Below are 14146 nucleotides of genomic sequence, written 5' to 3'. Positions count from 1 at the left end.
GGCTATGGCTAGAGGAGCTCTTCCTCCCACTTGTGCTTTTGCTGTTGTCCCTCAGTAATTCTGCCGCCCAGCCTCTGTGGCCTGCTCTGTTTGCAGCACTGCCCTCATGGAGCTGGACCAGATTTCCAGGAGTGAACTTAAGAAAAGACATGTAGTTAGGAGCCATTATGCAGGATGCTGGGTCTGAGAGGAAATATTTAATAACTGAAGTTAATACTCAAACCTACATTTTTATATCAGTTTTCTAGTAAGTAATTTTTCCTGCTAGTAGGAACCAAGACATTTTACACGGGTGTTTCAGGATAATCCTGGCCTGAGCAGAAGTTTTTCTCTGCTATGAACCGAAGGATTTATCTCAAAAGTAAGTGAAAAAAGTGAAAATTAGCTGTGAAATCAAGTTTGCACAACAGCTGTTTCAAGCTGTGTCAGTTTAAATTCTTGTTTTAAACAGCAGGTGGCAATAAGAGAAAAGAAATACTCTTGTATGGAGCACCCGCACTGCCTTTTTACACCCAGACTGAGCTACTGGTGTAAACAACGCTGTGTGCCAGAGGCTTTGGCTGGAGATATAGGGGAAAGGGGAAGGGAACTGCACAACAGGAAAACTAATCAGCATCTTTTTCAGGCCAGATGTTCACTTAGTTTAAGAGCATGAAACTACCCAATTTACAACCAGGGAAATGTCAACTGTGTTTTGGACTCTGGTGCTAGAGAAAGGTATATATCAAAGTCTCAGTTCCAATAAAATGCTCAGATTGCACAAAAGATATCTAGTATGGGGGTAAAAAAATATAGATTGCCCCACTTTTCCTTTTTCATCTCAGTGCTCAATACCACATCATTCCTTCAGATTTCATTTGCCAAGGTTTGTTATGCAAACATTATCCTCATATGATAATGATTTTGGCATTTCCTCAGCTGGCATGTGAAAGCCAGTGGTCCAAGATGTGCGGCAATCAGAGAAACAGATAATAGACACTGGTACATTTTGTCCTGACTGAGAATCACAGTGCATAAATTTTAATACAGTCTTGCCAGAGTCCAGCAGCGAAAGTGCTAGATTGGGAACCTACTGCAGCACAAGCCATTGGTTGTTAGGAAGAACAGTGCTGGCACTCAAAAATTCAGTAGTGGGCTGGGGAAAGGGAGAATCTCATAAAGTGGGAAAGACAGGAAGTGGGGGAGACATCTGTTTTGCTAGATGAAAGATTTGGATCTGTGTCATATGAGCCTTTTGAATTGGGAGAGTTACTCAGCTTAACCAGTTACCTCCTAGCTGGAACAAACATGACCATTTCATCTGTTCAACACAACAAATGAATTTCAGTGCAAACTCTGTGTGCCAAAAAATAAGAGGCATTGCACAACCTCTTACCCTCTTGTGTTTTGACAGCAGGAAGTGAAATAGATGACCCCGCCATGAAATCTCCTCCTTCTACCATCCTGAAGAATTATGTCATTGTTGGTTCCTCCCAAATCTCAGGACAAGCTGCCCTCTTCCACTCCTCTGGCCAGAAAAGTTCAGATCCCCATGTCAGAGGACAGGTAACAACACCAACCGGTTCCCCTCACCTGGCTGCCGTCCACCTGCCTTTACCTCCCAGCAGAGTCATTGAAGAACTCCACAGGGCTCTGGCCACCAAACACCGGCAGGACAGGTACCTACAGCCTCTTGGCTATAGGGGTGCATGAGGAGAGCCATTCCACTAAATCATTTTTCTTGGTAAATGTTCCTACCCTGTTATTAGCATTTTATTTACTCCTACAGCTTGAGTTTGCCACCTTCTTGCTGTCACTACTTCGAACATCCATCCCTGATCCAAGTGCTTAATTTGGTAGTTACCTCCAAAACATGTTCTTCCTTTATAAGAAGGTTACTGTGACATGGAAGTAGGTTTTCAAACAGCTAGAATAATTTCATAATCCTTGACCTATCGCAAAAGAAAATCTCCCCACAAGATAGGAAATTAGAGTAGGTAAGGCATATCCTGCTCTAAATACGAGCATTTTGCATGTGGCAAATGCTACTATCTCAGTATATGTCTCTTGCCTTATATATGAGCACATACGGTATCCATTTTTAATACAAATGCTTGCGTGGGAGTACATTGAGCCCTTTGTCTGGTTTTCCTTAGAAGCCCTCCTGTATATTAGAGGAGAACAGAGATAACCTTTTCCATTCCAGCTTTGGAGTTAAATTGGTAACATTTCTTAATTCCATAACAGCTATTTCCATGGGGAACAGATTCATACAATATTATTTCCAGGCCCCATTAAACCTTTGTCATGATCTTAACAGACCAGTAATATTTCATGCCATGTATGTTTTACATTAGAAGGACATGCTGTGTGGCTTTTTTAAATCAGTACAGTATAGCATGTGGCTATATATCACAGAAATTCACTAACACCCTTCCATACCTTATTTTTATGATAGAGACAGGAAAGTAGATCTGCAGGAGCCATTCTCAACAGAGTTTTGAGAATGCCATCCATGTTATCCCATGTTGAATTCTCTGTCCTGGCCTTTTTAACTTACAAGACATTCTGCTCATTCTCATGTAATGATAAGTTCCTACCATGGCAGTAAAACTGGGCTGTGCACCTTCCACCCACAGCTTCCATGGAAGAGAAAGCAAAGGCTCTCCAAAAAAAAGAGTGGATGTCCGTCCATCCAGAACGTCTAGCATTGAGCGCAACAAAGAAAAGGAGAACTCCCTGAGTTACAGTAGTGATTCAGAAAATAAGCGGAACTCAGTGAAAGAGTCGGATGAGAACAAAGAAAACATGATCATGAACTCAGAGCTCAAGGAAGACTCTGTTTTTTATCAGGATGAGGAAGTTTTGAATGATTCCATTATTTCTGGTAAGGAAAGTCACTTCTCATATTAGACTATTATTAATAGTCATATTAGACTATTTCAGCCTAACAGAATGTTCTAAACAAGGCAGCATGCCCCAGGAAATACTGAGTAGTGTAAATTCCTCTACTGTCACATCACCTTTGTCAAGGAATCCTGCTGAAAAGCTGAAGTTAAATGTGAATCATGGTGACTGTGATCATGTTAGTGTCGGTATGTACTGCACACTAAGCTGACATTTAGAGTTATGTCAATGTATCAGTATGCTCCACCCCTTCAGTTACGCCCCTTTGTACTACTATATATGAATGGCAGCATTTGCAGACTTATCTCACCATCAGTACGGAAAGCTTTCTGTACACCCGGTGCCAACACTGTGGATGGTTTAGAAACACCCCATTTTACAACTATTATTCCACTGCAGTGATGGTACAGCAAAAAAGATGACATAGTGAATGTAGGAAGGACAAGCATCCAGAGAAAAGATCTTAAAGGAGAAAGCCATTCCCTACTTGGTCCTTTTTATCCTTTCTTGAGACATATGTGGAATGTACGATATAATCCTGAGCACTTATTTAAGTGGGCTTTAGTAAAATAATCAGCTCTCCTTAGTAATTATTTTTAGTGCAATGATTATATACGTATTAGTATTTACCTGCAGATGTACACTGGGACAAAGAAAGCAAACAAAGGTGGTTTCTCATTTGATAACGAGGACACTGATATTAATGCAATCCCCTTTCCCATGCAAAACACTTTTCAGCTTCAGCAAAACTAATTTTTTAGGAAGAATTTTCTTTCATTTCTTTCTTTGTTGCTATGCAGCCTTTTTCCTTGTCATTTATCTCACTTTTTGGCATTCAAGTCTTTTAACACCTAAACTTCAGCCTCTGCATGAAGATGACTGTTCCATACACCCCCTAAATTTACCCAAGTCATTACAAGACCTGAGCTTTATCAATGAGATCATTTTACTTTACATGGCTGAAGATCATTGTGGACTGTCTTGTTCTTGCAGGTTATAAATGTGCATTACAGACCACCTAATTCTTTGTGCAAGCCTGGTGCTTGCCCTACCGGTATTTTAAGTTCAGGCACATGCCAAAACCCCGGGCCACACAAAGTTCCACTATTTGATGTCTGTGGATGGGTACTGGGCAAGCTGGGCAACACAGCTGCTTAAGCCATGGAAGTCCCCCAACAGCTTTGGGGATGTGGTTGCTGCTCATCTACTCACAAGCTTGGACATAAGCAAGATATTTCTCGTCTTGACACTGGGTGGCACTGCTTGTGCCAGCATTCGATCAAATGTACCTGTTAACAATTCAGAGAGGAATGAGAGCTAGTGACAAGTGACAGGGATAGAGCCAGAGCAATTCCCCGAAAAGATCCAGATTCTTTCTAGTTTAAAAAAATCTGGGCTTGCTTGCAAGTCAGGAGGTGAAACTACCCATTAATCCAAAGTTGCTTTACAAATACTGTCCTGCTTTAGTATGTCATCAACTTTGCCATTGCCACTGCGATGCAGAACAGTGAGTGCAACAGCCGTGTGGTTACAGGGAGGTTGGTACAGATAACTCTGAAAAAAGTGAGAAATTGTACCTCAGGTTTCCACTAGCACCTTTCTCAATAAATCATTCTTTGAAACCTCTAGAAACACCAGCCAAGAAAGTGGTCTGGTGCACAAGCTTAAAAAAAACGTAACTAGCATGTAGCCCACAACTGATTAACTACTTGCAAGCAAGGTCTTCCCATCATCATGCTGTATTAGGTTTTGCCTGTTGATTGATAGAAAGAACAGTAAACATACAGGAAATTCAATGTCATAATTCAACTGAATTAAACCAGGAACTTTAGTCAGGAGCCTGCAAACCAAGCATGAAAAAGATGTGAATTTTCATAACATTTATTGGTGACCAGGCTGAGCTGCCATAAACCATGAAACGAGCCACAGGCAAGATCCTGCTGAGACAGTTTGGTCATGGGGCAGACCGGCACTGAATTTGCCTTTCTGACTTGGAAAAGTAACTCTTAGGAAAAGAATAATTATACAAGTGTATTTGCAAGTTCATTTTCTGCTGAAATTGTTATCAGGAAGGAATTTGCCCTGGAGTGCTGAAAATGGGCTGGGGAAAATTAGTTTGTGGCTTTTTTTCCCTCTTTGTTCTCTGGTTTTGGTTTATTTACTAGTTTATTGATTCTGAAACCTCAGATTTGGGTTTCTGCAGCAGGTGGAATAACAGAAGTGGCCATCATTGGGCTTGTGAAGATGAAACCAGATAAATTACACAGTGGTTCCCAGCATGTCTTCCTGATAGGGGGAAACATCATCCCCTACTTTCACTTTGTGGGGCAGGTATTATTTTTCAGCAATTAACCCAATTGCTCAGGCCTGGGGAACGGCTCCTTAGACTTGCAGATCAGTTTAATTCAGATCTCTTGCATTTTTATTTGGTGAAATACCCTAAAGATTAATCAGTGCCCAGTGCATATGGACCATGGGAGTGGTTATAGCATAAGCCTTTTAGAAATCCAGACATCTGGATGAAGTGAGCACAGCTTATCCTGAGTCAGTTACATGCTCTCCACTCCTCTTAATACCACAGCAGGATTTGGGTTAAAGTTGAGATGTTTTCAGATATGATTTGTGGTTTTGATTTCACAAAGTAGTAGACTCTAAATGCAGAGCAGAGCAGCCTGGGAGCAGTCAAGACTCTGAAAAGCAGCTTCATTTTACTTTGTCTCAAGCAAAGGCTTTCATTGTTCCCTCTCACTTTGAAACAGAAGCCTCTAGGGCGTACACTGAGCTAGCTTTAGCCAGTGCCTCCACATCAGCTTCAAAACCTGACTTCTTGCAAAAATGTCCAGTCTTTTAACTGCAGAACATTGCATTCAGCTGGCCTTCATCTAATAGATGAGGGACAGTAGAAAATGAGCCATGACCTCTTGTGAACAAATAATCACTGGGATTCTCCCACTATTCAAAGATCAGGTATAATATGGTATGACCAGAGTCAGGTATAATCAGGGGTGGTATGGCAAGAAATTTTATAGCAGCCTGAAGGGAGTAGGGATAGTCCTGCATGCTCATACCTTCACTGTCATCAGTGGATGGGAGAATAACTGTTTAAGGTGCATCTCCAAACAAAAAGTGTTTACTACACATGTAGAGCTCCCTTATTCTTTCTAAGCAGTTTTGGACACATATATATGCATGTGCATACCTATTGCTTTCAGTGCAGTCAAGATGCACCGAACTGTCTTCAAATGCACTATGCAGATGGCCAGCACATGGGTGGTAAGACTATCATGTTCTGGAGCCATTGGGCTTAATGTGCATGTGCAGCCTTCTCTGCAGCAATCTCTTGACATGACCAAATTCCTTTTACCAACTCATTAAAATTTCCAGGTGAAAATGAGAACATGTTCAGAGATACCTGGGAGTTTGCCAGCTCCAGGTGTTTCAGATTGTTTCCAGCAGGAATTCTGTTGGTTTCTGGGCTGTATGGATCTAGCACTGCAAGCACCCCCTCTGCACCCACTCCCAGTGTGGTGGAGGCTTGAAAAACCTTGACAGAATCACAAGTCTGAGGCTGCATGAGCCAAATGTTTCTGATGGAGTCATATATTCAGTTAGCAGAAGGCTGTGTGCAGCATCAGCCAAATCATTTTTCTTTACCCATCTGTTAAATGTATACCTACTACTACACAGAGGGCTGCGTGGTTTAATTTAATTAATGCTTGCAACAGACTTTGAAAGCATTAGAGAAAGATGATAAATTAGGGCACAGCTTTATACTTTAAGTGGGGTTTTGAGCCAAGATTGGTTTCTAAAAAGTTTAATTTTAAACCACTGCAACTGCTAACAGACTTGCTCCTGTTCACACAAGGAAACCATAACTACTTTCTGACCTGGTCTTCCCAAGATGTATACATAGATATGGTGTGGACTCCTCCCCCCTGCATAAAGAAATTTGAGATCAACAGTGATGATAATAATAACAACAACAGCACCAATAGTAATAATAATAATGTAGGTGCACAGATCCCTAGCAAATAAAACCGCAATATTTGGGAATGAGAATCTATTTAAGATTTAGAAACTTGCCAACCTCCAGAGCATTCTTTAAAAATAGACTTTAATCCTATCTCAAATGCCAAACAAAAATACCAATTAAATATAATTTTCTTTAAAAATTACGTGACCTTTTCTAGAAAAGGTGAAGCATTAAATTAAAACCCTTTAAAGTATAAAAGAACCAAAACAAAATAACCTCTTATTACACACCGCCCTCCCAAGATGAAGCAAATACAAAGGCTTAACTGTAGATCCTGTGTACCCTGACAATACCCTAAACCCCATCTGACTGATGCTGCTCTGCAAAGATGATTTTCAGACTCCGCTGAAGCCCTGGACTGGACAGCAGAAAAGTCAGCACAGCACGGGAGGTGTGCAGGGACCTTGTGGAAATTTACTTGCTTATAACCTCCCTGTGACATGATTGCTGGAAGACTGCAGTCCTACCAGTATGACTCAGCAGCTCACTGGTTTTAATATCAGTTCCCTTTTCTTCCCCTCCCCCCTCCATCACAAGCAAACTTGATGTTTATCAATATGGACATCACCTCAGACTTTCAGTATGCCCTTGAAAATAAAGATGGTGTTCTATTCTATTGCGTAACTTACCTAACACATGAAAAAATGGTTTTCTAAGCTCAGGAGTCCAATTTTCATTTATTTAGCCTGCTGAAGTCTAAAGAGTTCTGCCAGAGATACAGAAACACCTAAACTCAAACACAATTCCCTCTAGTAGGAGTGAAAGAATATTTCTATTGTCATCAGAGAGGCAGCATCAAGGACGCAACATCCAGCACACTGAAGAGCAATAGGCTCCTACCCAAACCAGTTGCTGCATATTCTCCTATGAACATGTTTTTGTAATGGCAATGTTTCAGGTTATCTGGTTTGATGGAAAGCATGTGCTATATTTTTTTACAGTAAGCACAACCAGTCATGCAATCACAGTAACCATTTGTGTCTTTTGCTGCCTAATGTCCAATAAAGTTGCCAGCATTCTGTGAGTCATCCTAAAACCTGGCCTTTTTCTGTCATTCCTTGCAATATTTGCCCCTGCTCCATTCAGAGGAAAAGGCCTAACGTCGACAGAGTAATACTGATTGACAGATGAAATTCTGTTATGACACACTGTCACACTGGACAGGATATAGACATGCATCATGGCTTGTATTTAGTGTTAGCGTGACACACAGTGTCTGGTCACAGTTCTGATCCTCTAATTTCTAATGCCAGAAAACCAGAATCATACTTCATATATATCTCTATATATATTTTTACATAGATATGCCTTTCTGCATATATACACACATGCCATGCAACAACTTTGTTTTAGTTACCATTACCTATCCCTTGTTACACCTTGTGACCCAGAGAGGAAGGTGTACATGTCCCAGTCACTTCTGCACTGAGTGATTCAGTCCTCCTGCAAAGGAACCACTCACTGGTTCAGAAAACAGGGATCGCTCTGGGCTATGGGGATGCTCAGAGGACTGAGGCAAGAGTCACAGCTTTAGACTTCTAAACTAGCAATGTGAATCATGTCTCAGCTGCAAATAATTTTCACCTGAGAGCACTGCTTGCTTCTAATGGATAATAATGGCACCAGAGGAATATGATCCTTCTAGATTTGTACGCAGTTTTGTGTCTGAGCCCGGCACAGCTGCTCATTTCACACTGACATACAGACCACTGTCGCTCCCTAGGTTTTCTGCTCTTTTAATGTTCACTTCTCCTTTCCAGGAGCTGTCTTTCTAATTATTTTCTTTTCAATGCATGTCCCAGGTACTTTGCCAAGAAAATGCAAGAAAGAACTGCTGGCAGTAAAACTACGAAACAGACCAAGTAAGCAGGAGCTGGAAGACAGGAATATTTTCCCAAGGAGGACAGATGAGGAAAGACAGGAAATCCGGCAGCAAATTGAAATGAAGCTCTCAAAGTAAGTCTTTTAAGAAGAGGGGGGAACTTCCCTTTACAATGAAGCATCCTGTGGGTACTGCCAGATGAGACACTGTCACCCACCCCCAAGTCCATTTCCTGCACATCAACAACTTAAAAAAAAAAGAAATCTTAACTACCTCTTCAGTCAGGATTCCCTTGATTCAAATTAAAAAAGGCAGAAGTTAATGTGGGAGGCAAAATTCTGCCTTATCTACCTGCAGCTCCACTGCAACAAAGGGCAATGGAGCTGGGGAAGGCTCTTGAGAACAAGTCTTCTGAGGAACAGCTGAGGGAACTGGTGGAGAAAACAAGGTTCATGGGAGACCTTATTGCTCTCTACAACTACCTGAAAGGAGGTTGTAGTGAGGTGAAGGTCAGTCTCTTCTCCCAAGTAATAAGAGATAGGACAAGAGGCAAGGGCCTCAAGCTGCACCAGGGAAGGTTTAGGTTGGATATTAGGAAAAGTTTCTTCCCCAAGAGGGTGAGGTGATTAGGCTTTGGAACAGGCTGCCCAGGGGGCAGCTGGGGAACCACCATCCCACGAAGTGCTCAGAAAACATAGGTTAGTGGTGGCCTTGGCAGTGCCAGGGTAAAGGTTGGACTTGATGATTTTAAAGGTCTTTTCCAGCCTAGTTTATTCTATGATTCTATGATGTAATCAAGATTTTGAGGTCCTCCAGAAAGGCTAATGCTTTAACAAAAATAAGAATGGAATTATTCATTAACCTGATTTTGCTTTGTCAGCGCTAGGTGAATTTGAGGATAAAGGTAATTGTTATAGCTGCATATTTATTTGAACAAAGGAAGGCTGCTGTACACAATGGTGGCTACTACATTTCTGCTTTAGTGAAGAAGCAGGTTCAGCAGCACTGCCCTCACACGAGTAAGGTGCTTGTGCAAGGCCAGCAGCAGGGACAGCAGGGATCGGTTGGTTTTGATCAGTAACCAGGGCAACAGGGTAGAGCCAGGAGAGAAACAGCATTACTGCAGCATGTAGCCTAAAGCAAAGATTTAAGGCAACTGTGAGGCTCAGACTGCACCATTTGGGTTTTGTTTGTGGGGTTTTTTTTGAGAGTTACATTTGGATATCTGCAAACATGAATATTTTAGATGAGACAAAGTGGTTGGTTAAATAATCTGTGCCATGCTTGCCCACACTGGGACAGCAAGCACTGCTCACCGCCAAAATGCTTGCAATCAAATTGAGAAACATGAATAAAAGTTCATTTTCAAGGCTTATTAAATATTAAATACTCAAGCCTCTCCTGAAAGAAACATTTATTGATATTTAGACTAGCTCCATTCATGTGTGTGCATTTGATTAAACTTTACCGCAGGGGACAGGGAATGAGAAGTATGCATATGGATCAAAGCAAATAGGCCACAGTTTATGGAGGAAAACACCACTGCCATAGGCACACTTACCCTCAGCTAAGAAAAGAACTGCTGAGTGAACACTGACAAGATTTTGGGTGCACTTCACGATGCTCCTGCAACACTGGAGATGAGTAATCACTTTCCTCCAGTCTCAGTGACTGCTGTTTATTCTTTGCAGCATGGTAGCACTTAATACCCAAAGGAGAACAGTGCATCATGCCAGTGACTGCCCAAGACAGAGGAGATGACAGTCCCTGTCACAAAATCCCATGTATATCCCATACAAGTAGAGAATATCACATTACGATTTACATTATATCGCAAGGAAGTACAGGCAGAGTAAATCATAGATGTGCCACATTAATACCCATTGTCTTAGGGAGGAAAACGCAATAGACCTTGACCATGGCCTTGACCATTTCAACCGTGCAAACTTTCTGTGTTCATGTCAGGGAAATATTTCAAGCCGCTCTTCAATATTGTGAATGCCAATATTCTAGCCAGTCAGTTGCTCCTGAAATGTCTTCACAGGTCAGGACCTTAATTTTATGGCTCTAAAATATACAAAAAATGGTTTCCACCCCACTACATCCCTAAAATCAAGTTCAGCTGTCACAGAATATTCACTGATATATCCAGCATACCTTGTATTACTGAGCTGCTGAGGTCGCATCTCTCTTCAATACAGTCTGACTACTCTTAGCGTGAATGTCTAATGTAATCACAGCTAAAAACAACTTAAAGTAGCATAACTACGGGCTTTAGCCTTTTCATTTACAATTTCACTTGCTTAATAAGAATCCTAAAGAATTATTTTAAAGGAGGCATATATGAATTCAAGTGTCAGTACCAGGACTTAAAAAGGGAACTGCTCTGCTGGTGAGGAAAAGTGTCGGTCGTTACTAGAAGCTGGGAAATGTATTCTCTATGGGTAAAAACAGTGAAGGAAGCCTCAGTAGTGTCTGCTGTGGCCCTATGAAGCAGTCTTTGGTACAGGCCATTAGTCTCACTGGTGATATCTAGAGGATGGCTAAAAGCCATCTTTGTTCCAAGCAGAGGAAGACAGGCTTTCATTTAGCAACTTCCTCCCAGAATGTGGGAGATTCAGTTCACTTCGGGGAACAGACGGTGCAGAGACTGCTAGAATAGCCAGGAATGGCAAAACAGATTGGAAGCAATTTCCCATACAACTTCCAGCACATATGTGCATTGGCAGAGCTCAGCTCAGCTCTTAACTCATCCAACAGAATAGAACATGATCATGCAAACAAGCTCAGGTGGTGGATGCATGCAGAAAAATATTTATACCAGGAAAAGTAAGTAAGTGTCCAAAAAGACAAAAAGTAAAAGTGAGTACTGGTAAAGACCAAGGACTCAAAGCCCTCGTGATACCCCTCTGGAGTTTCTGATTGGGACTGACAAGGTCTCACTCCACAAAACCCAGACAACCCTGGAGTTCCCACTCAGAGCACAAACTGGCAGTAGCATTGAAACATAATCACTCTGGAAAGAGAGAAACTCTTGGATGAGATTTTATGCTCTTAAAATTAATTCATTTTACTGATTCTTGTGCAGCGTAATCTCTTTGTGACAACTTGGAAGTCTACCATTAAGGAATCCTAGAAGTTCTGGTGTGAGGTACCGGTTGGGAAATGGGATCCAATAGAAATGTCTGCTCTCTGGATGATTTTGCAACTACCTATGCAGACAAGAGCACATTGCTGCTGCTGCTGCACTGGTAACACTGATAACAGCCATGGGACTTGCTGGCTTGGTTCTGAATCCACATGTACCGTCATGCTAGAGACCTGTACTTTAGCACAACAGAATAATGTCCAGGCAGATTAGCGAGTAGCTATTCAACAGCTGGCTGCATGAGAATGGCAAGTACACAGTACAAGTACATAGGCAGTTGTTTTCAAGATTAATATTTCTCAGTACATTTGTACATATTTGAAAGCTCACTAGCAAATTGCCTCAGTCCCACAGTCCTATACTCCGGAGGGAAAGCTGTGCTGACATATATAATGTGCAAAGTATACTGAATAACTTCAAAAATGGAGAGACAAAAAACCCCAACGTTTTCCCGAAAGTGTTGCATTTTTAAATGGTTCTGGCTGTAATATATTGCAATGGTAATTGTGAACCTGCTGGGAAAACCAGCTTTCTGCTATTATGCTGATGAGTGTTTATGCAGTCAAGGCTAAAATCCTTATTTTTCTTCACTTTCCCATTAATTCCATTACAAAATGAGAGATTGAGGAATTCTGTTATATCTTTTGAGCCAGATTCTACATTTCAGCAGTGCAAGTCCACTGACTTCAGATTTACCATTGACTGACAGCAGTGTGAGTGAGTACAGATTCAAGTATTCATTTATGTGCATTGCTGCTTTTGAAAAGTGTATTTCCCTATTTCCTGCTCCCAGCCAATTCAGTCTCCCACTTGTTGCCATGGAAACAAGTACGTCTCCCTCCTCCTCCATCCAAAATGGCAAGATTGCATTTTCCCCAGATTTGCCTTTCCAGTAGTGTTTCTCTTACTAATTCACACTTCCCCAGTGCCCCAGGCATAGTGTGCACTGGCAATATTCTACTGTGCATTAGGCAACAGGGCTCTCAACAGGTCTTGGTTCCCATTATGTGTTAGGGGCACAGATAATAAGCCCTCAACGGAATTCCATGAATTGAGAGCTCTTTGTGTCAAGAGGCAGAAGAGACGTTTGCAAGTACAATTATTTGCAATACCCGTTTTCTGCCTTACATACTCACTTTGTTCTAGAAGCTGAAACCTGGGGGAGTAAAATGGTTGCTAGACTGAAGAGTGACATAGGAAAAAGGCTGTTTAATTAAATTTGGTATCTGACTGCTTAGAAAGTTCATGTTTGAACTGCCTGGGTGGCTGGTGCTTCTCTAGTATGCCTTGTATAGCCACAGTTAAAGGCACTCCACTGTTACTTAGTGTTTCAATGAAAACATGAATTCCCGGAAAAGACTACACTTGTAATTTTCACTTCATGCTCTTTTTCGCCTCCTTGGATATTTGCATAAGTAGACATGATGCATTAAACAGCACTTAAAAGATTATGGAGAGAGGAATTCAGGTACAGCAATGTGGACATCAAAGGCGTCCAACAGGAATAATGATGCTTTTGTGGACACAGAGTGGAACCAAACCTCAATTACCTAAAACTGATCTTTACCACATTGAGAATGTTGGCATGAGTAAGTGGATCATGCTGGGGAAAGGTATCTTGGCAATGTAAAGTGAAAAGGAGGTATCTTATTCAGTACTTTACCACATTTGGAAATCTGTAGTGCTAGTGCTGCCCTAAGGTTGTTGGAAAGGCATTTTGAGTTGACTTACCCAGAAACTGCAGATGTAGCTAAATGCACACCCAGATTAGACCCTGGGTTGCACCTTGGCCTTGTGTAACAGAACGTGAAGTTCACAGTGGAGACTGAACAATACCAAGCAAACAGCACTTCAGATTTTGCAGCCTAAAAGCAGAAAGCGTGACAGCTCAACACTGAGCAGTCATAAAGGAAAATTCTACCTATCAACGAAACAAAAGCTGTGCCATGGTTCAAGAACAGCACATCCAGTGCCACATCCTCACAGAAATGTCTCAGTTCAGCTTTGCACGGAAAAGGCATCAGCCCCCCAGACGGCGAGATTCAGTGGGAAACTGGACTGAATCCACTGAACTTTGGGGAATATATGATTGATATGATTCCCTCCAAGAAAGGGGGGAAGGCGTGCTTACAAACTACTAGTAGCCCTAATGCAGAAATCAAATAGATACTGAAGTGAGCCCAGTTTAGAGATAAGCCTATATTCACCTGGAAATTATCAAGGTTTTTTTGATGAAGCTCCAACTGTGCTTAAACTC

The 14146-nt window shown here is 41.6% G+C and overlaps 1 protein-coding gene across 4 annotated transcripts in view; it reads left to right on the top strand.

The window, feature by feature from the left end:
• PHACTR3 (phosphatase and actin regulator 3) overlaps positions 1-14146 on the top strand; it is a 107350-nt gene that overhangs the window by 70308 nt on the left and 22896 nt on the right. For 3 of the 4 annotated variants that reach the window (XM_062604167.1, XM_062604171.1, XM_062604170.1), the window contains exons 6-8: positions 1394-1658; positions 2619-2866; positions 8722-8875. In XM_062604167.1, the coding sequence (XP_062460151.1) occupies positions 1394-1658; positions 2619-2866; positions 8722-8875 (667 nt within the window). The remainder of the gene's footprint in view (positions 1-1393; positions 1659-2618; positions 2867-8721; positions 8876-14146) is intronic. The other variant, XM_062604168.1, reaches the window with a different exon arrangement.

The sequence above is a fragment of the Pezoporus occidentalis genome, unplaced genomic scaffold (genome assembly GCF_034315485.1).
Source record: "Pezoporus occidentalis ecotype Australia unplaced genomic scaffold, CSIRO_AGI_Poc_V1 ctg83, whole genome shotgun sequence".
Taxonomy (NCBI): Eukaryota; Metazoa; Chordata; class Aves; order Psittaciformes; family Psittacidae; genus Pezoporus; species Pezoporus occidentalis.
Note: the sequence above shows the minus strand (reverse complement) of the source record. Positions and strands in the feature narration are given on the sequence as shown.